Here is a 26,530-nt window from a genome sequence, read left to right as displayed (position 1 = left end):
TAGAAATGAAAAAGTAGAAATAGAAATCCAGAGCAAAGATATCCTCTAATTCAGCGTAGCACATGTGCAGCTGCTGCGATTCACGTAAGCATTCGGCTCGTCGCTGTTGCAGATTTTTCTCTCGCTGTTCTGGCTCACAGCGCTGCAAACACAAAAATAAATATCCCCAAAGGTGTGAAAGGGAGCTAATTAGTAAGAGTATTGTTACTCTCCGCAGGAGTAGTCCAGCAGTAGAAATCAGTCCAATAACAAGGTGTGTAACATCTAGCAGGGTGACAGAAAAACCCAGGGTAACTTCTAAGGACCTCAACGTCTCTCTCACATTGTGTTTTTTAAACATGCTTCCATTTGTCACTTCAGTCTTTACTCTGAAATACAGGAAGAGAAATCATGGCTGAAACAATTTCTCATGAAACCAGGGGTGTGGTCCAACAGTCAGTTTGGTGAGGAAGGTTCCTAACTGAGAGAAGTGACCCAGAAGTATCTGTGTAGCAGCCACAATGAATCCAGATCATGAGCTTTATTAACTGATCAAAGTCTCTTCTTTCATCTTCTGTATCATTCAGTTTGCATTGGTAATGCCCATTATTGTAATGCTTTTTTAAGACCAGCAAAACTTTATTTCACTTTGGGTTAGCTGGGATAAGTGATGGATGGAGGGAATTTTACTTCAGCCACAGAAATCCTAAACAGGAAGGAGGAGCAGAGTTACAGTGGATCACTATCCAGCAGGGAAACAAGGTTTATTTCAATTTCTTGGCCATGAGTGAGATTTACTGAGTGGGCAAATTAGGGAGACGACACCATCAGATCCCGAGCCCTCCATGTGTTAATCAAGAGACGGCTGCTGTGCTACATCCGTAAATAATGAATAAATTAGGAGCTAAAGCTGAAAGGACAGTTTATTTGTACCATTTTCACGTGAACACATTCAAGAACATCACAGATGAAGAAACATTAAAAACTTCCACACTACATAAAGCAAGAAAAATAGTTTTTCTTTCAGGTGGTTTCAGAAAAACAGAAACATCAAACATCTCCAAGACTCTCTTTGAAAGAACTAAAAACCTTTGTTCTCATGGTCCAATCATGAGTGAACTCCCCGATGAAACCTTGTGTGCTAAAACATGTCAGAGTTTTAAAGGTTAAACATGAGTTTCCAAAACGTTTTGCTGGAGAACAATGAACTATTTGACTGAGTTTCAATCATTTACAGACGAGCAAAACCAGGACAGAGAAAAAAGGACAAAACTGACTCAGTAAAACAACAGAAAAGAAGATCCCATGTAGATCTGTATTATGTAGAAGTTCAGCCCAGCAACCAGTTCAGTTCAACACAAGTTTAAATGATTCTATCTGAACTCTGTGGAGCCTGATCTCAAGCTTTTTGAGTCTGACACAGAAACCAGAGGATCTTTCTGTGTCTTCAGATTCACTGTGATCCAGTGATGGGAGTGATTTCAGCCCTGAGTGATCGCGCTGATGTTTGCACAGAGCAGACAATGAGGTGAATGTTTGGGCACATTGGTAACAGTGAAACAGTTTATTAGTAACGTGGGATTGTTTGTGTGCAGAGTATGATCTGAGATTCCTGAAGCTCTTGTCACACTGGTCACAGCTGTAGTTTCCTTCCATGTGTCCACGTTCATGAATGTTACGATTACCTGAATGTGAGAAGCTTCTCTCACAGTGTCTGCACTTGTGTGGTTTCTCTCCTGTGTGGACTCGTTTGTGTGTTTTAAGCTGACCTGCAGTGGTGAAGGATGACCCACACTGATCACAGAGGTGCTTTTTAACCCCACTGTGAATCAGTTCATGTTGTTTTAAATCACTTGGTGTGGTGAAGCTTCTCCCACATTCTTTGCAGTATTTCAGTTTGTCTCCAGTGTGTCTACGTTGATGTACTTTTAGGGTATTTTGCTGACTGAAAGTTTTTCCACAGAGGTCACAATGAAAGTCTTTCCCACCACCACAGTGATGACAGGGTTGAGAACTGGATCCATCTGTGTCGCTCTGCTTCTAAACAAAGACACAAAGACAGTGTAAGTCAGTCCTTCAACATTTGTATCCTGAACGTCGCCTGAAATAAAGAGCATCTCTGCAGACGTCCAACTACATTTGACTGTTTCAGTTAACACACTCAGTTTACTGGGCTGCAATAACTACAATACTACCACCATAATACTACAGTAATACTAAAATCATAACTGAAAGGAAAATCTGAATAATCACTCAGAGCTGCTTTTCCATGCAGTAGAATTGCTAACATGCTAACACAGTTTAATGAGCAGAGTTGTTCCAAACAGTCAGGCTAAAATGACAAGATAACAATATAAATACATACCTCACAGTAGCTGCACTTGTAGAGTCTCTTTCTGGTGTGGATCTGTTGGTGTTCTCTCAGGTGCTGTGGAGTTTTAAAAGTCTTCTCACACAGGTCACATCGATAAGGTCTCTCCTCAGTGTGGGTAAACATGTGTCGTTGTAACTGTGCATCTGTTGTAAAGTATTTGCCACACTGTTCACAGCAGTACACATCATGTCTGGTGTGAATGTGTAGGTGTGTATTTCGGCTCCCTCTCTGGCTGAAAGTTTTTCCACAGATGTCACAGCTGTATGCCTTAATTCCAGAGTGGGTAACTAGATGCCTCTGTAAGTGGCTACTGTGAGTAAAAGCTCTGCCACACTGATCACAGCTGTATGCCTTAATTCCAGAGTGGGTAACTAGATGACTCTGTAAGCTGCTACTGTGAGTAAAAGCTCTGCCACACTGATCACAGCTGTATGCCTTAATTCCAGAGTGGGTAACTAGATGACTCTGTAAGCTGCTACTGCGAGTAAAAGCTCTGCCACACTGATCACAGCTGTACGCTTTAACTCCACTGTGGATGAGTTGGTGTTGTTTTAGGGAACCCTTCAAGGAAAAAGACTTTCCACACAAGTCACAGCTGAACGGTCTCTCTCCAGTGTGGATGACCTGATGCTGTTTAAGTGAAGCCTTCACAGTAAAACCCTTCCCACACTCGTCACAGCTGTATGCCTTAATTCCAGAGTGGGTAACTAGATGCCTCTGTAAGCTGCTACTGTGAGTAAAAGCTCTGCCACACAAGTCACAGCTGAACGGTCTCTCTCCAGTGTGGATGACCTGATGCCGTTTTAGTTTAGCCCTCAGAGTAAAACCCTTCCCACACTCGTCACAGGTGTGTTTTTTCTCTCCCTTTCTTCTGTGAGGTTTGTCGGCCTCCTGAGAGCGCTGACTTCTGGCTCCATGTTGGTCCTGCAGTGACAGAGATACAAACAGAGGCAGTGAGTGAAATGCAGTCGTGGAACAAACTCAACCTTCAAACTCCATTAACACTAGTTTTAAACCTGAAGGTGGAGCGTGGCACCAAACACCTTAAAGGTCTCTTATCCCCACCTGCTGGTAGTTCTAACACATTACATCCAACCTGCTGTTAAAGATAATTCATGACTGTTCAAACACTAAAATCACACACACACACACACACACACACACACACACACACACACACACACACACACACACACACACACACACACACACACACATTATTTTATAATTTAGATTATTTTGTTGTTTCCTATCACATATTTCTATAATTTGTATAAATTTATACAGAATTATTCAGTGATAATAAATCCTATGTTTGTTTATTCTAAAGGAACCCCGTTAGCTTCCACAACAGATGTTGCTCGTCTTCCGTCAAATACTCACATAAAATATTACACAATAAAGTGGATTCAAGATATCCACATAATTTCACTCTTACATCCACAGTGAGGTTTCACAATTGTTCAAATATAAGCAATCAATAATAATAATAATAATAATATCAATAACATTGAGGCACATTACACAAATTTCAAAAACAAATCATGTCTTACAATATTTACAACAACTAAAAGCTCTGTAAATCGGCTTTTAAGTGTTCATTGAAGTTTTGAATAATTCTCTAATTTTTTAAGGCAACTTATTCCACTTAAAAGTTGCTCTAAATGTAACAGTTTTACAAAACGTTACTTTTAACTCGAGCATTTACTAAATTGCAGCTTGTTGAAAACTGTGTAATATGATGATGTATTTCATCTGGATACTGCAGCTGAGCAGAATAAATGTGGTGTGTTTAACAGAATTGCTTTCTTTAGAACTACAAGTAAGCCATAGAATATTTTAGCCTGTACAGGAAGCCAAGAAAGGTTATTATGCATTTGATCAATATTAGTATAGTATGAACATCTTCACACTAATCTGGACGCCTTATTCTGGACTAACTGAAGTCTGTTAAGATCTGTCTTATTAGCTGCTGACCAAATGATTGAACAATACTCCAGATGAGACATTACTAGTGCATTAATGACATCTTTCATAATGAAGAAGTGATACACAAAGAGCATTTCATAGCCATAGCTATGCCTTGTCGGCAGAGTTATGTGACATTAGTGATGTTTGTACTTTCAGTGTTAACTTGGTTTTAAAGCCTTTAAAATATACGCCGTTCAATAGTCGACCTTAATCTGACAGAGAATGTGATGATTTTGTGGATAATTAAAATCAGTCATATATCCACAAACACAACAAGCTGAAAGTCAGTGATGCTGCTCGGTTTGCAGTCCTGAACATCACGGCACAAGCAGGATTCACTGCACTGTTAATGTTAGCTGTGTTATATTGCTGCCTCTGTTCGGTGGTGTCGAGCCAAACGCACTTTAACGTGTGTTTGAACGAGCTGACGGTTCACTCGTTAAGCTGAAAGAAAGATGCTTTAATCACAGCAGTCACACATGTGTCCACTGCACCATCTGGAACTCTTCTTGTTTACACTCGTAATAACACAAACACTAAATCCTGCTTCTCTGGTGCTGTTGTGTAGCAGTGTGTACACCTGAGACTGTCACCTGTCTGTCTGTCCTGCACTCTCTCTGTTTCTTTCTCTCTGATTGTGGAATAAAAGTATGAACATGTGTTTATAAGTTACACTTGTGTTTGAATCCTGCAGCTTATCACACATTTGATTTCCATGTGTGACGACTGCAAGTGTCCAGAGTGAGGACAGACTGAGGGAGCCACTGCTGCACATCATCTGTGAGGCTTTGCAGCCCTGATGATCCACCAGGACAAACTCAGCAGTGTGTGAGGAAGAGGAGGAGGAAGAGCCAGCAGCAGCTGACAGATGGAGAGAATAGACAGACTGTTCCCTGTTTGTGAAGGACTGCTAGGAAAGTTTAACATAACTGTCTGTGCTGAATCAGTCTTATTAGGTAATGTTCAAATAATGTGATCATCCCAGTGTTTCCAGTGTGGGAGAAAGTACTCAGGGCCTTCAAGTTACACACTATGAAAGGCAGCAACAAGTTTAATGTTCAGAAACCTAAAGTCTGTATCAGCAGCAGGATGGAGCTAAAAATAAATGTTGGTTTCAGTTCTATGAAGCTTTGAGTATTTTGGATCAGTAGCTGCTGTGTTTGTTGCATCATATTGCTGTAACTGTTTATATGCTTTATATATTCTGAGCTAAGTTGATCTATAGTGTTACATCATATTCTATAAGGATGTTATGTGTTTGTAGACTTTCTGCCCAGTTTGACCCATTTAGCAGAAGTCAGCCTGTTTAAGGCTCTGATATCTATTCTGTGTGACTTACAGCAGTTATGACATGGTCTGATTTTCTCACCCAATAAAGGAATATTTCATTCTATCAGACACAGTTATCACAGCTCCTACATTGGCTTTTTACACATATATGTAAGCATTGAGCCACATTTAGTACCAACATACTGAAGGAACAATATTTGTCTCTTATATATGATACATCTGTATACACACTGTCACAGATACTTGTCTGTGAGTGAAGTGATTAATATGATAACTATAATATTGGCCATATTATATTTACATTACCACAGTGAGATGACTTTAGTCTCATGAACAACATCAGCTAATTGTTATTTACAGCTAATCTTAAACGACTGTTCAGCACAGAAATGAAGCCCAACAATCATGTTTCACAGTCCTGTGGTCTCAGCCTCAGATACTCATCAAATCACACAGAGCTCATGTAGAAACAAATGAACTAAATATGTTCTCCTTCATTTCTGTCAAACAAAGCTGTATGAAACGTTTCCAGCTGTTAGTATCATGGTTGCTAGGCAACCTGGGCAGCGCGACAGAGGCTAGACGTCCCATTTCACGAGCCTACGAGCCTCGCACTTCGGCCTTAGCGGTCTTTGAGTCCGCGGCCCTTGAGGACTTTAAAGCTGCAGAACCTGAATCGGGATACAGCCATGATGATCTCCAGCCTCGTGCTCGCCAACATTCTCACCTGAGTTAAGAAGACGATCACTGAAATGGTCTCAGCAGGTCCTTTGATGACAGCAATGAAATGCAGCGGTAAGGCTTTTTGGGGATTAAGTTCGTTTTCATGGCAAAGAAGGACGATGCAGTTCATCTGATCACTCCTCATAACATTCTGGAGTGCAGGCAAAATGCTATTATAAAAACTTAAGCAGCAACTTCTCCAGGTTCCAATATTTATGCAATTCTCAAACCTTTTGGCCACGACTGTATAACCTCTTCTGAAGTTTAGTGGATATTATACATGGTTATGCTCAGGATGTGTCGGCCAGTTTCCACTGGAAACGCCTTTTGGTTAAACTGTCAGCGAGGAATTTGCATTTGCACTGTTACATTTTTATATAACTTTAATGCACATAAACAACAGCTGCTTGTTTCAGTGAAAATACATTGATGGCTTTTTAATAAAGTTGTGCAGCTGTAAAGTATTTTGTCTGGTGTCAATTCTATCGTCAGCTACATCGTTATGGCAAATGTTCAAATGTATACAGGGAGTGCAGAATTATTAGGCAAATGAGTAGTTTGTCCACATCATCCTCTTCATGCATGTTGTCTTACTCCAAGCTGTATAGGCTCGAAAGCCTACTACCAATTAAGCATATTAGGTGATGTGCATCTCTGTAATGAGAAGGGGTGTGGTCTAATGACATCAACACCCTATATCAGGTGTGCAGAATTATTAGGCAACGGGTCAAAAGAAGGACTTGACAGGCTCAGAAAAGTCAAATATAGTGAGATATCTTGCAGAGGGATGCAGCAGTCTCAAAATTGCAAAGCTTCTGAAGCGTGATCATCGAACAATCAAGCGTTTCATTCAGAATAGTCAACAGGGTCGCAAGAAGCGTGTGGAAAAACCAAGGCGCAAAATAACTGCCCATGAACTGAGAAAAGTCAAGCGTGCAGCTGCCAAGATGCCACTTGCCACCAGTTTGGCCATATTTCAGAGCTGCAACATCACTGGAGTGCCCAAAAGCACAAGGTGTGCAATACTCAGAGACATGGCCAAGGTAAGAAAGGCTGAAAGACGACCACCACTGAACAAGACACACAAGATGACGGCGCGTGAACAACGCGAGGCTCAGTGTCTCTCCAGAATCTGCTATTTAGCGGTTTTTTATCTACTTTTAACCGGATTATTCGTCCAGAATTGCTGTGCGTTGCTGACCTACAGCAGACAGGAGCTTCTGGACATCTGGACTCACAACTCCAACAGTTTTATCGCCGATCTCCGACTCATCCCAGAGATCTCCAGAACACCGGAGGACTCCCCGGCCGGGGAGAGTGGGCATATTCTGATAATTTATGATATTATAATTCTGATAATTTATCAGTACTGACTTCATCAGAATTGTGAGCATCGCAGCAGATGCCTTTGTGTGAAAGTAACTGAGAATAAAACACAGAAAAACATGAAGGAGATTTTCCTGGTCTGGCTTTTTATAGCAGATAACCTTAAAATATTCTACAATGTACTGCATATAAAGTTTAAATTTCTTCAGTATTGAACAACAGAAAAAACAGGCTTTCTTGTTCGAGGTCATTTAAGTGAAAAAAAGAAAAAGAAAAGAAAAAGACAGCAACCACAGCGCTGTAAACAATGGTAGACTGGTGGGTAATAAGCGAATGAATAATACAGAAAACAGAGATTGGAGACGGGAAACTGTTCTTGAAGTACAGAGAGAGATAGAGAGAGCTAGCTGTGCATGAAGTGCCATTTTAATAGTCGTGGAAGCAAAACAGCAAAATTCAGCTCGGTGAATTTTGGTTGGAGAGACAAAACCTGCAGCTCAGAATCAGCGCAAAAAGACGTAAACACAGCGCGGACCGGACGCATCAGGATCGCTAAGCACCGACAGCGTGTCCGTCTACAGGCCGTCGGGTGAGAAAGCCGAGAAAGACAAAGTTAATTCTGATGCGTCGGGTCTGTGCTGTGTTTACGTCTTTGTGTGGAATCCGTGTACCTGCTCTCATTTGCTGTTTGGTTGTTGTTGAACTGGTTTTGTGAGCTTTAATCTGAGAATCTGGCGTTTCTGGCAAAACAGTTATATTTAAAAGTCGATTCAGGATTTAATGAATCGATATCGCTTTATTCAAGCTACTCACCTCCCACGTCCACCTGCACTTTCAACTGGACCACGGCCAATCAGAGAGGTCCCGCCCCTGACTATCTCTGATTGGTTTAGTCCACGATAGAGGCAAAATGTGTGTCTGTTGTTGACCACAGGGAAGGTTGCAGATTTTTTTTTTTTTTTTTTTTTTTTTTTTTTTGCTACCCGAACAGTTGGTCGCACAGGTGCAACCAAATTTTTTTTTTTAGTCGCACCACTGAAAAATTGGTCGCACTCTAGAGCCCTGGAGCGTGTTCTGGGGAGCTTGCAGGAGTGCTGACAGACATATTCAGTCTGTCCTTGGCCCACGCTGTGGTACCGGCCTGCTTCAAATCCACCTCCATCGTCCCGATACCCAAAAACTCCAACCCATCTTGCCTCAATGACTACCGCCCAGTAGCACTCACCCCCATCATCACTAAGTGCTTAGAGCAGCTGGTCCTAGCACACTTCAAATCCTGTCTCCCCCCCACCCTGGACCCCCACCAATTCGCATACCGCCAGAACAGGAGCACAGAGGATGCTTTCTCCATCGCACTGCACTCTGTCCTCTCACACCTGGACAACAACAACACCTACGCCAGAATGCTGTTTATAGACTTCAGTTCAGCATTCAATACAATCCACCCCTCACAACTCATCAGGAAACTGACAGACCTGGGCATCAGTTCCCTCATCTGCAAATGGTTACTGGACTTCCTGACCAATCGCCCCCAATATGTCCGGCTGGATAACCACTGCTCATCAACCATCACAATGAACACCGGTGTACCACAAGGCTGTGTGATGAGCCCTTTCCTCTACTCCCTCTTCACCCACGACTGCAGACCTGCTGATGGTTCCAACACCATCATTAAGTTTGCAGATGACACCACGGTGATTGGCCTCATCAGTGACAACGATGAGGCCGCCTACAGGGAGGAGGTGGATCGTCTGGCTGAGTGGTGCGACACAAACAACCTGCTGCTTAACACCGAGAAGACCAAGGAGCTCATCGTGGACTACAGGAGGAATGCTGACCCACATCCACCCATCCACATTAAGGGGATGGCTGTGGAGCGTGTGAGCAGCTTCAAGTTCCTGGGAGTCCACATCTCCGAGGATCTCACCTGGTCGACCAACTGCTCCAAGCTGGTCAAGAAGGCTCACCAGCGCCTCTTCTTCTTGAGGACTCTGAGGAAGAACCACCTGTCCTCAGACATCCTGGTGAACTTCTATCGTTGCACCATCGAGAGCATCCTGACCAACTGTATAACAGTCTGGTACGGGAACTGCTCTGCCTCGGACCGGAAGGCGTTGCAGAGGGTCGTGAAAACTGCCCAGCGCATCGCCGGAGCACCACTTCCTGCCATAAAAGACAGCTACAGGAAGCGGTGTCTGAAAAGGGCTGGGAAAATCATCAAAGACCCCAGTCACCCATCACATGGACTCTTCACCCTCCTGCCCTCTGGGAGGCGCTACAGGAGCCTCCGGACTAAGACCACCAGGTACCGGAACAGCTTCTTCCCCACAGCTGTCAGACTCCTGAACTCTGCCTCCTGACATCTGACCCACGTTAACTTATGGACTCAACATACACACACCCACAATGGACAACTGTACCCTATTAGAATCACCTTGTTGTTGAATTGTGCTATACAAATAAATTTGCCTTGCCTTGCCTATTTCAGGAAGCCGGTTTAGAAAACTCAGAGTGAAAAACGATACTCAGGGTTGAGTAACCCCGAAATGTCCAACTCGGAATATTCGGTTTCAGAAAAGCTGATAACAAGTAGTTCAATCAACGCAGAGTTGCTTTAACCCCAAGTTAAGCACACGCACGAGGATACATAAAGCCCTGATTAGTGGAGCACAGATTAAGCGAGTCACCATGGAGACGGAGGGAAAGAAGGCGCGGTCAATGTATTTTACAGCGCTTGAGGCCGAAATTCTGATGGCAGCATATGCCGATAACATGCAAATTTTGCAGAAAAAAAGTAACACAGCCTCAGCTGCAAAAGAAAGGTAGCATGCATGGCAAAACATAGCCGACAGAGTCAATGCGTGCGTGTTAATATAAACATTGATCTAGGGATTTCCACCCATTTAACACGTTATTTTATTGTGTGGATGCCCTCAATGGGCATCCACACTATTGAGTTCCTGTTTCTCTTTATTCTTTATTATTCCTGTCGCTTCCGTACGTTTTTTGAGTTCAAACTACTCCCTCAGTTTTCAGCCGATTTTCTCCGTTCAAACTCTAAACTTTTCTGCTCTTTCTGCTAATGCCGGCTATATCTTTTGGTGTTTATTACTATAATACTTTTTAAAATATTACACTTTTTTCCTTTAATTTGTCCCATTGAAATGAATGGAAAACTTCCACAATTCTGCTAAAACTTTCTTGTCTTTGAAACTTAACTGCATGCTCATACTTTCACCTAGAAACTCCATTCAAACTTTAAAATGTTCTCAAATGATTGGGCTATTCGTGTATGATTCAGCTTTTTCAGATCTTCTACCGTTTTCATCTTATCTCTCTTTAAGTCTTCAGTTGCAAAATTGTGATTTTTCAGAAAATACATGGTTGCTATGCAATTAACTCAGAGGGGACAGTGAAACTGTTTGAATTTTCTTTTCATGTCCAAACAACTTCTTGCTACTCACTCAATTTTCACTCAAGCCTCACAAATTATACATCAAAACGTAGGTATTTTTGCTGGCTTTCAGAAAATGTCACTATCATTGTTGTGGGATTTATAGAATTTTGGCAAATCTCCTCAGATCAACACATGGTCAGAAAACTCTCCATATAAAGTCAATGGAGAGTTTGTTCAAAATCACCGCTGGATTTCTCTAATGAGAGGCATTTTCAAATTGTCATATCTCCTTAACGAAGCAAAGTCAAGACATATGGCTTGTCCCGATATATCTTCAGACACTCCTGATGCTCACAATTCAAGAATTATTTTCTCACCTATTACCGTTCTGAGATGAGTTGGACTTGTTTGAGGGTAGGAAATTTGTCCCTCGCTCAGATTTCATCAGATTTCAAATTCTGGAAATGAGGCACTTTTTTCTCTTGTCATATCTTTTTGATGGATTTCCACAGAGCCCTGAAAATTTCCATGACTGTTCACCAAAGCCTGCTGTTTTTTACGGTGAAAGAATGATTTTGATGCTCCATATAGATCTAGAGTCACCAAAGGTTGTTTGAGAGCAAGTCAAGGCAGTTTTTGCTTCGCTCTACTCAGTTACAGTGTATTACAAGTCATATATCTTTAATAATTTATATTTTATCTCTGAATTATGAAGACCTGAAGATTCCCCCATCTCTTCTGAACAAAACAATGTCTGAATGACCGTTCTAGCCTCTACGGTTAGGAAATTATGGCCATTTGTTCGAGGGGAATCCTGAATGTCAGAAATACACTGAAGAAAACTCACACCTCTCTCTGTGTCTGTGTGTGTAAGGGCTGACTACAGCAGGTGCAGCTAATTTAACTGACCTACATATACCAAGCCCAGACTCTCAACAGCTCCTGTTCCCTTTACTGTCTATGTATGTGTGTCTGTGTATCAGTATTTCTCCTATGTTTAAGTATTACTCCTCAATCATAGTATTTCTGCTAAAGCAAAGTACTTCTACTACATCTTAGTACTTCTGTTAAATCATAGTATTTTTGAAAAATCATAGTATATTTGCCAAATCATGGTATTTGTGCAAAATCATGGTTTTGGGGCCAAATCATAATATTTCTGTTATTTTATAATATATGTGATGAATATAGTATATGTGCCAAATCATAGTATTTATCCCAAATCATAGTATTTATGCCAAATTACAGTATTTCTGCTAAAACGCAGAAATAGTATCTTTTAGCAGGAATTTCTACCAAAAGATAGTACTTCTGCTAAATCAGAGTATTTCTGCCAAATCAGAGTATTCCTGCCAAATCATAGTATTTGTACTGAAACATAATACTTCTGCCCCATCATAGTATTTGTACTAAATCATAGTACTTGTGCCAAATCATAGTATTTGTGCCAAAGCATCGTATTTGTATGGAGTCACAGTATTTCTTCTAAATCATAGTATTTCAATCAAATCTCAGTAGTTGTTGTTAAACCGCAGTATTATTGCCAAATCATAGTATTTGTACCCAATCATAGTATTTCTGCTAAATCATAGCATTTGTGCCAAATCATGGTATTTGTGCAATAACATAGTATGTCTGCAAAACCATAGTATATCTCTTATGTTATAGTATTACTACTAAGGCATAGTACTTGTGCCAAATCATAGTATTTGTTGCACATCATAGTATTGGAACCAAAACATAGTATTTGTCCCAAAGCATCGTATTTGTATGGAATAATAGTATTTCTTCTAAATCATAGTATTTCAATCAAATCTCAGTAGTTGTGTTAAAACACAGTATTATTGCCAAATCACAGTATTTCTGCCAAATCATAGTATTCCTTCAAAATCATAGTACTACTGCAATTTCATAGTATTTGAGCAAAATCATAGTATATGTGCAAAAACATTGCATTTCTGCAAAATCACAGTATATCTGTTATTTTATAGTATTACTACTAAGGCATAGTATTGCTGCCAAATCATAGTATTTGTACTAAATCATAGTACTTGTGCCAAATCATAGTATTTGTTGCACATCATAGTATTGGAACCAAAACATAGTATTTGTCCCAAAGCATCGTATTTGTATGGAGTAATAGTATTTCTTCTAAATCATAGTATTTCAATCAAATCTCAGTAGTTGTGTTAAAATGCAGTATTATTGCCAAATCATAGTATTTGTACCCAATCATAGTATTTTTGCCAAATCGTGGTATTTGTGCCCAATTAATAATTCTGTTATGTTATAGTATTACTACTAAGTCGTAGAATATCTGTTATGTTATAGTGTATCTGCGGAATATAGTATGTGTGCCAAATCGTAGTATTTATACCAAATCACAGTATTTGTGCTAAAACATAGTATTTCTGCCATATTGTGGTATTTGTGAAAGAACATTGAACTGTTATGTTATAGTATTACTACTAAGTCATAGTATTTCTGCGTTGTTATAGTATTTGTGCTAAAACGTAGTATCTCTGCCAAGTCATAGTATTACTGCTATTTCATTCTATTTAAGCGAAATTACAGTGTTTCTGCAAAAACATTGCATTTCTGCTAAATCATAGTATTTCTATAATCTTATAGTACTTGTACTCAATTATAGTATTTGTACCAAAACATAGTATTACTGGTAAAACATAGTATTCCTGCCAAATCATAGTATTTTTACTGAGACATAGTACTTCTGCCCCATCATAGTATTTGTACTAAATCATAGTACTTGTGCCAAATCATAGTATTTGTGCCAAAGCATTGTATTGTATGGAGTCATAGTATTTCTTCTAAATCATAGTATTTCAATCAAATCTCAGTAGTTGTTAAAACGCAGTATTATTGCCAAATCATAGTATTTGTACCCAATCATAGTATTTCTGCTAAATCACAGCATTTGTGCAAAATCATGGTATTTGTGCAAAAACGTAGTATGTCTACAAAACCATAGTATATCTCTTATGTTATAGTATTACTACTAAGGTATAGTATTTCTGCCAAATCATAGTATATGTGCAAAAACATACTATGTCTGCAAAATCACAGTATATCTGTTATTTTAAAGTATTACTACTAAATCACAGTATTTCTGCCAATTCATAGTATTTGTACTAAATCATAGTACTTGTGCCAAATCATAGTATTTGTTGCACATCATAGTATTGGAACCAAAACATAGTATTTGTCCCAAAGCATCGTATTTGTATGGAGTAATAGTATTTCTTCTAAATCATTAGTTTTTTCAATCAAATCTCAGTAGTTGTGTTAAAATGCAGTATTATTGCCAAATCATAGTATTTGTACCCAATCATAGTATTTTTGCCATGTCATCGTATTTGTGCCGAATCATGGTATTTTTGCCAAATCGTGGTATTTGTGCCCAATTAATAATTCTGTTATGTTATAGTATTACTACTAAGTCGTAGACTATCTGTTTTGTTATAGTGTATCTGCGGAATATAGTATGTGTGCCAAATCGTAGTATTTATACCAAATCACAGTATTTGTGCTAAAACATAGTATTTCTGCCATATTGTGGTATTTGTGCAAGAACATTGAACTGTTATGTTATAGTATTACTACTAAGTCATAGTATTTCTGCGTTGTTGTGGTTTTTGTGCTAAAACGTAGTATCTCTTCCAAGTCATAGAATTACTGCAATTTCATAGTTTTTTTAGGAAATCTGTTATAGTATTTCTGCCAAATCATAGTATTTGTGTGAATTTGTATACTGTAAATCACTGTATTATGTAGTGGCTAAGTAGGGGGCTGACTGTTTACTAAGTGCATCAGTGTAAATAGGTCATCTCTTGTGTTGGAGTGCCCTCTTGTGGCGCCTTTTGGGTAGTGCCTTAGTAAACGTGAACCCTGTAAGAAGTGGTATCAGACTGATTTGTAGTGGAGGAATTTGTTGCCAGTTTTCTTAATCTTTAATCTGTATGCATTTTGTAATGCATACCCTGTTCTTAATCATAGAAACCACACCATATCACCTCTCCACATCCTCCTACTGTATGCCATACCTCCCTGTACCATCCATCTGACCGCCAATAAACTCCACCTGTGGTAATCTAATCCCTGGATGTCAGCCTCTCCTTCTGACCGAGGATAGTTACTATTGCAGCACCACCCAGCATTAAACTGACGTACACCATTCTGTACAATAGTATTTGTGCTAAAAAGTAGTATTTCTGCCAAATCATAGTATTACTGCTATTTCATACTATTTAAGCGAAATTACAGTGTTTCTGCAAAAACATTGCATTTCTGCTAAATCATAGTATTTCTATAATTTTATAGTACTTGTACTCAATTATAGTATTTGTACCAAAACATAGTATTACTGGTAAAACATAGTATTTCTTCCAAATCATAGTATTTGTGCCAAAGCATAGTATTTCTTCCAAATCACAGTATAACTGCACAATAAAGGTTCTTGAGCCACATCAGTGTTTGTGCTAAAACATAGTATTTGTGCCAAATCTTAGTATTTCTTCTAAATCCTAGTAATTCTGCTCAATGATAGAATTTCTGCTATGCTGTAGTACTTTTTTGCTAGATTGTAGTACTTCTGCTAAGTCAAAGTATTTCATGTAAATCACAGTATTTCTACCAAGTCCCAGTGTTTCTGCTAAATCATAAATAATGTTTTAGCACAAGTTGTATGATTTGGCTCAAATACTATAATTTGGCAGAATTTTCTGTGTTTCAGCACAAATGCTATGATTTGGCAGGAAAAAAATATTATTTAGTATAAATACTAAGTTTTAGCAGAAATACTATGTTTAAACTTTAAAAAATTCTGATATTTCTGCTAATGTGTGTTATGACTTTTGACCATTGAAATGAATGGAACACATTATCAATGTGGTCACTGATTTTGCATGCCGGCTTGACCGGTGTTTTAGCTCATTGAGATGAGCAGCCGTTCTCAGACTGGGAGGCCCGGGTTCAAATCCCGCTTATGGCAACATTTCATTCAGTTAACAGTTACACCTTTTTAACTCTTTTCAACACAAATTTCAGCTTTTTCATCCCTTTTCAGCACAATTTTCAGTTTTTTCACCACTTTTCAGCACAAATCCCAGCTTTTTCAGCTGTTTTCAACAAAAACCTCTTTTCAGCAGAATCCTGCTCATTCACCTCTTTTCAGCAGAAATTCTGCTGATTGAACTCTTTTTCAGCCTTTTCACCTCTTATCAGCACAATTCTCAGCCTCTTCTGCTCATTTCAGCACAATTGTCAGTCTCTCCACCTCCTTTTTGTGAGAAAGAGTTTGGCACAGTGAGATGAGTACCTGCCTTGAATACCAGAAATGCCAGGTTCAAATCCTGCTCAAGGCAACATTTTTTTATTTTTGTTTTTTCAACTTTTTCAGCTTTTTTCAGCAGACATCTTCAGCGTTAAGGCATCCACACAGCATTTTCGCAGGAAATGCAAATTTTTCTAGTTATATTTCATTTTTTATTTTATACATTTTATTTTGTGATGTGATGTGAGCGCAGGTGCAACCCAACAGGCCCCAAACGTTCCTGGCAGCAAGTAAAAATCAAATATAAAAATATAGTCCAAACAGGTAAGGTGTAATTGTATTATGAGCCACAGTGCTTGGTCTGTTTGTCCGATGTAAATCAATTGCAGTTAGAGGCTACATTAATTTCCCCTCTGTAAGCACTTATTGAAATTATCTGAGCACATTACAAGTAAATATTTGCTTACTCTGTATGCTCAAATGTGGCCCGTTATAGCCAACAGAAAAAAAGCGGAGGCCCGAAAAACAGGTGGGGGTCCTCCACCACCACCACTCACAGAACCTGGCCACTTGGCTTCCACATTTGTGATAATGTTGGCAGCATCACATATGATCTTCACAGTGCAGAGAACACAAATTAGCATCCATTACTATAATGAAATAATTTGTTAGTTTGAAATGCTACAGGGAACTATGTACCTGCACATTAATGCTGTGGAAAGACTTCCTGTTCACATAGTCTCCTTCATTTACTGAAGGAACAATGATTGGAATGTGAGTGCCATCTATACAGCCAATCACGCCTGGGAACCGTGAGAATAAATGTAAAATTTAAGTAGTAGTTCAAGTATCACCACATCATGAATTAAGTTTTGTTCATCCTGATACCTGCAATTTTGTGGAATCCCTCTTTGATGAATCTTGTGGGTCTGTGACCGGGGAACACCACAAATGAGTACAGGAGACGTTTCAGTGCAACTGTGACATTCCTGACTGCCCGACAGACGGTAGCCTTGGAAACGTGCTCAGCATCACCAATATTATACAGAAAGCTCCCGTTTGCAAAAAACCAAAGTGCAATACAAATAATATGCACAGAACTGAGAGAATGTCCACGATGTGTCTTATGAGCAATATTAGGCCTGAGGATGTTGTTCAAATAAATTATAGATTGTGCTGAAAAACGGTAACGTTCACACAGAAAATCATCAGGAAATGATAAAATGTCCAAACACGCTCTAATCACTCTCTCCCAGCGGAGAGCTCTGCGGAGAATTTGGGCTTCAACATCTACTGGCTCTTCAAGGAAGGGGCACGCCATGTCTGACACTTCCTACAGTCAGGTTTCCGACAAAGAGGCGGAGAAAGTCAGGGTTAGTTGAAGTAAACCTGCTAGGGAGCAGGTTAGCTTCACGGAGAGTGTCGTCATAGTAACTCACTCAGGATTAATCTAAACTCGCTTTGTGAAACCGAAAACCCAGAGTTTTCGTTAACTCAGGGTTTACTTACTCAGAGTTTGCACTAAACCGGCTTCCTGAAATAGGGCCCTGGACCCTCAAACACACAATAATAACATGGAGTGAACCACCACTCACAACCACTGGCACTTTATATAGCCTCTGTAGAAATTATCCACACCCTCACTTATCTTAACTGCACTACTGTATAGCACTGTGTAAATAATCATTCTGTACATTCGATAATCTTTAATCCTACAACTGTTTACAACTTGCATAGTTCCCATTTCTGTATAGTTTTTCATATTTATATCCTGTTCATAGCCTGTACATACTTAGTTATAGAATATTCACAACATACTTCATACCGTGTACATTATAACATACCATAATAGAGCCATTTCTGTAATATACTTACATATCTATACTATTGCTAATATATATTGTAATATATCTATATCACTAAAGCACTTCTGGATGGATGCAAACTGCATTTCGTTGCCCTCTACCTGTGCATGTGCAATGAATATAAAGTTGAATTCTAATTCTAACAAGCTGAAACGTCAAGACTGGGCCAAGAAATATCTCAAGACTGGTTTTTCTAAGGTTTTATGGACTGATGAAATGAGAGTGAGTCTTGATGGGCCAGATGGATGGGCCCGTGGCTGGATTGGTAAAGGGCAGAGAGCTCCAGTCCCACTCAGACGCCAGCAAGGTGGAGGTGGAGTACTGGTTTGGGCTGGTATCATCAAAGATGAGCTTGTGGGGCCTTTTCGGGTTGAGGATGGAGTCAAGCTCAACTCCCAGTCCTACTGCCAGTTTCTGGAAGACACCTTCTTCAAGCAGTGGTACAGGAAGAAGTCTGCATCCTTCAAGAAAAACATGATTTTCATGCAGGACAATGCTCCATCACACGCGTCCAAGTACTCCACAGCGTGGCTGGCAAGAAAGGGTATAAAAGAAGAAAAACTAATGACATGGTCTCCTTGTTCACCTGATCTGAACCCCATTGAGAACCTGTGGTCCATCATCAAATGTGAGATTTACAAGGAGGGAAAACAGTACACCTCTCTGAACAGTGTCTGGGAGGCTGTGGTTGCTGCTGCACGCAATGTTGATGGTGAACAGATCAAAACACTGACAGAATCCATGGATGGCAGGCTTTTGAGTGTCCTTGCAAAGAAAGGTGGCTATATTGGTCGCTGATTTGTTTTTGTTTTTGAATGTCAGAAATGTATATTTGTGAATGTGGAGATGTTATATTGGTTTCACTGGTAAAAATAAATCATTGAAATGGGTATATATTTGTTTTTTGTTAAGTTGCCTAATAATTATGCACTCCCTGTATATGGTGATAAATATCTTTGGTCATATGGTCCTGCTCTGTCTGTCACCTTCTGTGTTGAGCTCATTGTTTCCTCTGTAGTGGCTGAGCTGAGTCCAAGTAGCTGAAAATGTTCCTCTGCTGCTCCGTCAGACTCTCCTCCTCCTGCTGATCAGCTGGGACACAAAACAGATCTTTGTTAGGCTCCACACTGCACTGAAGAGTCAAAGTGTCTCATATGTTCATCTGACAAGTAAAAGAACACATTTTTGTTTCCCGAGGTGGGCAACTTGTTGGAAACAAACACAAAAGGTTTGAGCACTGATACCTGCCATTGCTGGCATTGAAAGATGCAACGCCAGCAATGTGGATTGGTTTGAGTCTTGACAATCCACATTGCTGCCATCTTTCAATATGTTTGAATGCACCAGTGTAAGTGCAGCCACTCAGACTCAATGTGTTCATAGAAACAGGTGCAGATGTGTCACGAGTTCATCCAGCAGTAGCTATGGCACTTGGCCACAGGGGGCAGCAGTGGACTGACCTGCATTCGAGACTGCTCCAGCTGCTCTGTGACAGTCAGTAGATCTGCTACAAATTGCAGATCATATGCAAGTTTTGGAAATGACATTATAAATATTCCTAACTTAGCCACGGCAGCCATGTTGATGTATTACCTGGGCAGGGATAGCCCAGTAGGTAAAGTGGTCGCCCCATGATCGGAAGGTCGGCGGTTCGAATCCACTTAACGGCTACCCTGAGGTACCCCTGAGCAAGGTACCGTCCCTACACACTGCTCCCCGGGCGCCTGCTTAGTGGGCTGCCCACTGCTTCACTGAGTGAATGGGTCAAATGCAGAGAAAAACAAGTAATTTCCCCATGGGGATCAATAAAGTATCCATTATTATTATTATTATTACCTATATTGGCTGAAAATGTTCATTTGCAGAGAAAAGACACAGGCAGACTGTGCTTACAGGACAACAACAACAACAACAACAATCTTTATTTATAGAGCACATTTAAAAACCAACGGCATGCCAAAGTGCTTAACATAGAACAAATTAACACAAGTATAATCAGAGTCATAAAAATAAAAGTGTAGAATTATGTTCACAGGAAAAAGCCACCAATAGAAAAAATATAACTATAGCACATAGCTATAGCACAATATACAGTGGGGCAAAAAAGTATTTAGTCAGCCACCGATTGTGCAAGTTCCCCCACCTAAAATGATGACAGAGGTCAGTAATTTGCACCAGAGGTACACTTCAACTGTGAGAGACAGAATGTGAAAAAAAAATCCATGAATCCACATGGTAGGATTTGTAAAGAATTTATTCGTAAATCGGGGTGGAAAATAAGTATTTGGTCAATAACAAAAATACAACTCAATACTTTGTAACATAACCTTTGTTGGCAATAACAGAGGTCAAACGTTTACTATAGGTCTTTACCAGGTTTGCACACACAGTAGCTGGTATTTTGGCCCATTCCTCCATGCAGATCTTCTCGAGAGCAGTGATGTTTTGGGGCTGTCGCCGAGCAACACGGACTTTCAACTCCCGCCACAGATTTTCTATGGGGTTGAGGTCTGGAGACTGGCTAGGCCACTCCAGGACTTTCAAATGCTTCTTACGGAGCCACTCCTTTGTTGCCCGGGCGGTGTGTTTTGGATCATTGTCATGTTGGAAGACCCAGCCTCGTTTCATCTTCAAAGTTCTCACTGATGGAAGGAGGTTTTGGCTCAAAATCTCACGATACATGGCCCCATTCATTCTGTCCTTAACACGGATCAGTCGTCCTGTCCCCTTGGCAGAAAAACAGCCCCATAGCATGATGTTTCCACCCCCATGCTTCACAGTAGGTATGGTGTTCTTGGGATGCAACTCAGTATTCTTCTTCCTCCAAACACGACGAGTTGAGTTTATACCAAAAAGTTCTACTTTGATTTCATCTGACCACATGACATTCTCCCAATCCTCTGCTGTATCATCCATGTGCTCTCTGGCAAACTTCAGACAGGCCTGGACATGCACTGGCTTCAGCAGCGGAACACGTCTGGCACTGCGGGATTTGATTCCATGCCGTTGTAGTGTGTTACTGATGGTGACCTTTGTTACTTTGGTCCCAGCTCTCTGCAGGTCATTCACCAGGTCCCCCCGTGTGGTTCTGGGATCTTTGCTCACCGTTCTCATGATCATTTTGACCCCACGGGATGAGATCTTGCGTGGAGCCCCAGATCGAGGGAGATTATCAGTGGTCTTGTATGTCTTCCATTTTCTGATGATTGCTCCCACAGTTGATTTTTTTCACACCAAGCTGCTTGCCTATTGTAGATTCACTCTTCCCAGTCTGGTGCAGGTCTACAATACTTTTCCTGGTGTCCTTCGAAAGCTCTTTGGTCTTGGCCATGGCGGAGTTTGGAGTCTGACTGTTTGAGGCTGTGGACAGGTGTCTTTTATACAGATGATGAGTTCAAACAGGTGCCATTCATACAGGTAATGAGTGGGGGACAGAAAAGCTTCTTACAGAAGACGTTACAGGTCTGTGAGAGCCAGAGATTTTCCTTGTTTGAGGTGACCAAATACTTATTTTCCACCCTGATTTACAAATAAATTCTTTACAAATCCTACCATGTGGATTCATGGATTTTTTTTTCACATTCTGTCTCTCACAGTTGAAGTGTACCTCTGGTGCAAATTACTGACCTCTGTCATCATTTTAAGTGGGGGAACTTGCACAATCGGTGACTGACTAAATACTTTTTTGCCCCACTGTAACTGTGCCATCAACACACAATGGGGATAAGACATACACAGTGCAAATAAAAAGCAAGATAGGAAAATTAGTAAAATAAATCACTGCAGACAAGGCCAGCATTTAACCGGTAGAAAACGCAAGATTAAACAAATACGTTTTAAGCCGTGATTTAAAAGATTGAATAGAGTCAGACGCCCGAATGCCAATGGGAAGTTTGTTCCACAACTCTGGTGCGGCCAGGGCAAACGCTCGATCACCTCTAGACTTCAGCCGAGATCTAGGCTGCACCAACAGTAACTGTGAGGATGATCTTAAAGCCCTAGCAGGAACATATAAGCTTAAGAGTTCCTTAAGATAGCTCGGTGCTGTGTTATTAGTGATTTTAAAAGTAAACAGCAGAATTTTAAATTGGATACGGTATTTCACAGGCAACCAGTGCAAATCAGCTAGGACGGGAGTAATGTGGGCAAACTTCTTAGTTTTGGTTAGAATGCGTGCAGCAGCATTTTGGACTGTCTGTAATCTATGGAGGAGGGAGAGTGGAGTCCAAAATAGAGTGAATTGCAGTAATCCAGCCTCGAAGTTACAAAGACATGGATGAGTTTTTCCAGGTCTTTATGCGAGATATACTGCCTGGCCTTAGAAATAAGGCGGAGTTGGTAAAAACTGGATCTAACAACAGCAGACACTTATCAAGTTTAAATGAGCTGTCAAGTAACACGCCCAAATTCCTAACAGTGTCGGAAAAGGAGCTAGTGAGAAAACCAAAAGCATCACGAAGTTTGGCACGAAGGACGTCACTGCCAAAGACCACAATTTCAGTTTTCTTATCATTAAGGATAAGAGTATTTGCCAGGAGCCATTGCCTGACCTCACACATGCACCCTCGAAAACTATTCAAGGACAAAGCTAGGTCATCATTTAACTCAAAGTAGATCTGAATGTCATCAGCATAATAATGAAAAGCGATGTGATATTTCTCAAAGATAGCGCTTAATGGAAGCATGTACAATGAGAACAGAGTAGGGCCTAACACAGATCCCTGAGGGACACCACAACAGACAGGTACAGCGGAGGAAGAGGAAGTGACCAAGTGAACCGAGGAGAGCCGATTGGAGAAGTATGATTTAAACCAATCCAAGGCAACACCCTTGATGCCTACAGTGTGCTCAAGTCTCGCCAATAGGATTTTATGATCAACCATATCGAAAGCCGACGATAAATCCAATAGCACTAGGACCGAGGAGCGCCCATTATCAGCCATTAGTAGAAGGTCATTGAGAACTCGGAGCAGCGCTGACTCAGTGCTATGATGTGGTTTGAAGGCCAATTGGAATTTATCATTAATGCTATTCTCATCCAGGTAGGCCTGGAGTTGAAGCAACACTATCTTCTCAAGAATTTTGGCCAAGAACGGAAGCTTGGAAATCGGCCTATAGTTCGCATAATCATTATAATCGAGGTTCCTTTTTTTAAGAACAGGCTGAATTATAGCATGTTTAAAGGCTGATGGTACGCAACCAGAGAGCAAAGAAGAGTTCAAAAGGGACAATATACTAGGTCCAATTGCACTAAAACAGTCCTTAACTATACGAGATGGAAGAACATCATATACGAGATTAGTATTGTTCAGTTGTTCAACCAGACGCTTAAGAGTAGGGAGTGAAACGGGTTCAAACTGATAGAAGGAAGAGGAACAGTCAGGGGTAAACGCAGGGCCTGTCATTAAAGGAAGAGCAGATTTAAGAGATGAGACTTTATCTAAAAAATAATTTAAAAATTGTTCGCAAAGAACCGTGGAGCACGGCAGCGGCATAGTGGGGCAGGGGTTGACCACAGAGTTAAAAATTTTAAATAAAATTCGAGGATTGTTACCATTGGTAGAGATAATTTTTGAAAGAAAAGCTGCTTTAGCCATTTTGGCAGCAGTTTGAAACTTCAAGCGACTAGTACGTAGGATGTCGTAAGATGCCTGGAGTTTATCTTTCCTCCACCTTCTCTCATCCCGCCGACACGCACGTCGTAGAGCGCGAACAGAGTCACTTAACCAACATTGTGAGTAAGTTCTGGGGTGCTTCATTTTAATAGGTGCCACAGTGTCGAGGATGGAGGAACATGTAGTTAACAGGGTATTGGCAAAATTCTCAACCATATGAGGGGTAAGACAATCTGACGTAATAGATGCAGAATACACAAAAGAAGCAGAGAATTTCACCACAGTATCAGCATTAACAGTACGCACATCACATAATAACGTTACATGTTATTATGTGATGTTACTGAAATCATCATGAATAACAGGAGTGGTGATTCCTGTAACTTTGTGTATATAATTTGGCATTTCTTACTGATGTAGGCCAAAAATAAATACATAAACTGAGCACCTGATGGCTTTGAACTTTTGTTGTCCATCTTCCATTGGTTTGAATTTTGCGCTGCAGTACAAACACAAATCCCCCAACCCGAGGATCAGCACAATTAACCTAACAGACCTACACCTTAGTTCACAGATTCACTTTGTCTAAGGTTGATTTCTGGGATTTCACACAACCCAGGATTCAGATCGTGAATCCATGATGGGCTTGGATTTACATCATTATAAATGAAATGTGCTCTACTTGGAAGCAGCCGGCCCCGCCCCTTTTGACGGGTTGTGTGAGACTTTAAATCATCAAACTGTAAATTATAAATTAAATTGTTATTGATCCTTTACCCCGAGTCCTAAAGTGTAGATTTATTTTCTTACTCTTCTTATATTTATTGTTTGTTTACTTGCACCGCTGTAACTGCAGCCTCGTCGTCTCGTCTCTCTATATGCTGGACTGTCTGTAGCGGAGATGACAATAAAGTTTACTTTGACTTCAGCAGCGCGCAGGCGCACCGAGGGCTCTCGCGCTCACTTTATAGAATTTAGAAAAAACATGGGTGCAGATTATAAGTCTGTATCATAATATCTGTTTGTTGTTTTTATTTTGTTTTGCGAGTTGGTTATTAGATGCCGCTCCAGCCAGCCAGAGACTCCCCGCCGCCCCGCCCTCTCCTCCCTGTGCCGCCAGCAGCAGGCGCACCTCGCAAACGGAGGGCGCCCTTACTCCCAGCAAATGGCTGATAGAAAACCGATCGGTGCCTACGAATTTCCCAATATGCGCTGGCATGACGTCGGGGAAGCATGGGTACGACCGATTATTTTATTTTTTTCTTGCCCGTGATGCCCCCCCCACCACGATGCATTCTATTGGTTTGCACACTTACACACACCCAGCTGTGGTTTCCTGTTTTGCTGGACTCTGGAGAGCCCCGCCTTTAACGCTCTTCTCTCACAGAGAGCAACAGAAAACTTGGAAAAACTCCAGATTGACTGAACTCAGTTCAAAGTTACCTTGACACCTTTAGATGTGAGACGTAGTGATGGTCCGCTTGAAGCTGACGCTCCGGTGCGTGTGTCAGAAAGATCAACGCGCTGCTTCAGAAGCACCGTGTCGAGGCTTGATTCGTTTGGCCAGAGTCACGTGATCAGTGACGTCTGAAGCTTCGTTTAGAACGTACCTTTTTTTAAATCGAACTTTATTGAAACACAATGAGTATACAACATACAAACAGATGAAGTTTACAAAAGAACAGAACATGAACATACAGAACCAGGAGTAAAAAAATGATGATATGAGTAGGCGAAAAAAATCAACATATAAATATTGTTCTGAGAGGCTTTTTGTTGGTTGAGTCTGAAATTGATCGTATGTACAATTCATATCCTTATAAAAAGGCAGAAATATGGTGTTTTATTAATAAACTTACATTTATGGATATAAAATAGCTAAAAGTATTAACAAATATTTTATAAAAAAAACATTTATCATTCTTCCTGGGGAACTTAAAGAAAAAGAATAAAACATTTTGCCATCGTAAAGAAAACTCCCTTAAAATATGGACAATAACAAAACTGCTAAATTCTTCCAGAATCTCTGTGTAGAGGAACCAAAAGAGATGTGCCACAGTTTCTGGATGATCCCCACAGAAAGTTCAATTAGTATTTATGTCTCTTTTAAATGTTACCATATAGTGACTGGCTGGGTCACATTTATGAAGAATTTTATATGAGATTTCCTTCACCTTGTTCACAATTAGATATTTATGGGATCATCCAGACTGTCTTCCAGGTGATATCTGGAACATGTCGGTTCCAGTAAGATATTCTATATATGGGAGAGACATGATATCTTCTTGGAATAAACTACGTATTCTCTTATTGCTGTTACCAAGTTCCTGTGAAAAGCAGATTTTTCCCACTGCTGACTCAGCTGGATCAGGGAGAGTGACTGAGGCAGATATTGAGCTGTCAGTGTTTTTATATAACATTAAAGTCCCTGAGGGTATGGCACCAAGCACCATTGAGAATTCCCCAACACTGACGGGAAAATTATATAGTGTAAGGAATTCATTGTAAGTAAGTAGTACTCCCTCGTTAAATTTTAAAACTTAGTAGCGGCCGCCATTGTTGGCAGCTGAAATTTGGCTGGGCCGCGCTATGAATTCTGGGATATGGTGGGCCACGAAGGACACACCCGACCCATCCTTCAAACTCGGGGGAATGAAGGACGCATTTGAAGGAGTCGAGGAATCGGGACAGCCTTCGTCG

The 26,530-nt window shown here is 40.5% G+C and overlaps 2 protein-coding genes across 4 annotated transcripts in view; one reads left to right on the top strand and one right to left on the bottom strand.

Annotated features, from left to right (window-relative positions):
• LOC147336918 (protein NLRC3-like) overlaps positions 1 to 26,530 on the top strand; it is a 1,139,417-nt gene that overhangs the window by 1,016,792 nt on the left and 96,095 nt on the right. The gene's annotated exons all lie outside the window — the stretch shown is intronic.
• Positions 736 to 25,335, bottom strand: LOC147336920 (uncharacterized). Its single transcript, XM_086287203.1, has 4 exons — positions 25,274 to 25,335; positions 19,202 to 19,307; positions 2,345 to 3,277; positions 736 to 2,019 (listed from the first exon to the last, which is right to left on the bottom strand). The coding sequence occupies exons 2-4, from the start codon at positions 19,217 to 19,219 to the stop codon at positions 1,327 to 1,329; spliced, it is 1,644 nt and encodes a 547-aa protein (XP_086143329.1). The 5' UTR covers positions 19,220 to 19,307; positions 25,274 to 25,335; the 3' UTR covers positions 736 to 1,326.

Source organism: Aulonocara sp. 'chitande type north' Nkhata Bay, linkage group LG3 (assembly GCF_057382095.1).
Source record: "Aulonocara sp. 'chitande type north' Nkhata Bay isolate Kocher_YH1m ecotype deep benthic linkage group LG3, A_spYH_male_GT1.1, whole genome shotgun sequence".
NCBI lineage: Eukaryota > Metazoa > Chordata > Actinopteri > Cichliformes > Cichlidae > Aulonocara > Aulonocara sp. 'chitande type north' Nkhata Bay.
Note: the sequence above shows the minus strand (reverse complement) of the source record. Positions and strands in the feature narration are given on the sequence as shown.

Excerpts from the sequence above, each read along its gene's own strand:
- LOC147336920 (XM_086287203.1), bottom strand. Across the intron at positions 2,020-2,344 it reads ACAAGTGCAGCTACTGTGAG|AAGCAGAGCGACACAGATGG; the intron begins GTATGTATTTAT and ends GTCTTTGTTTAG.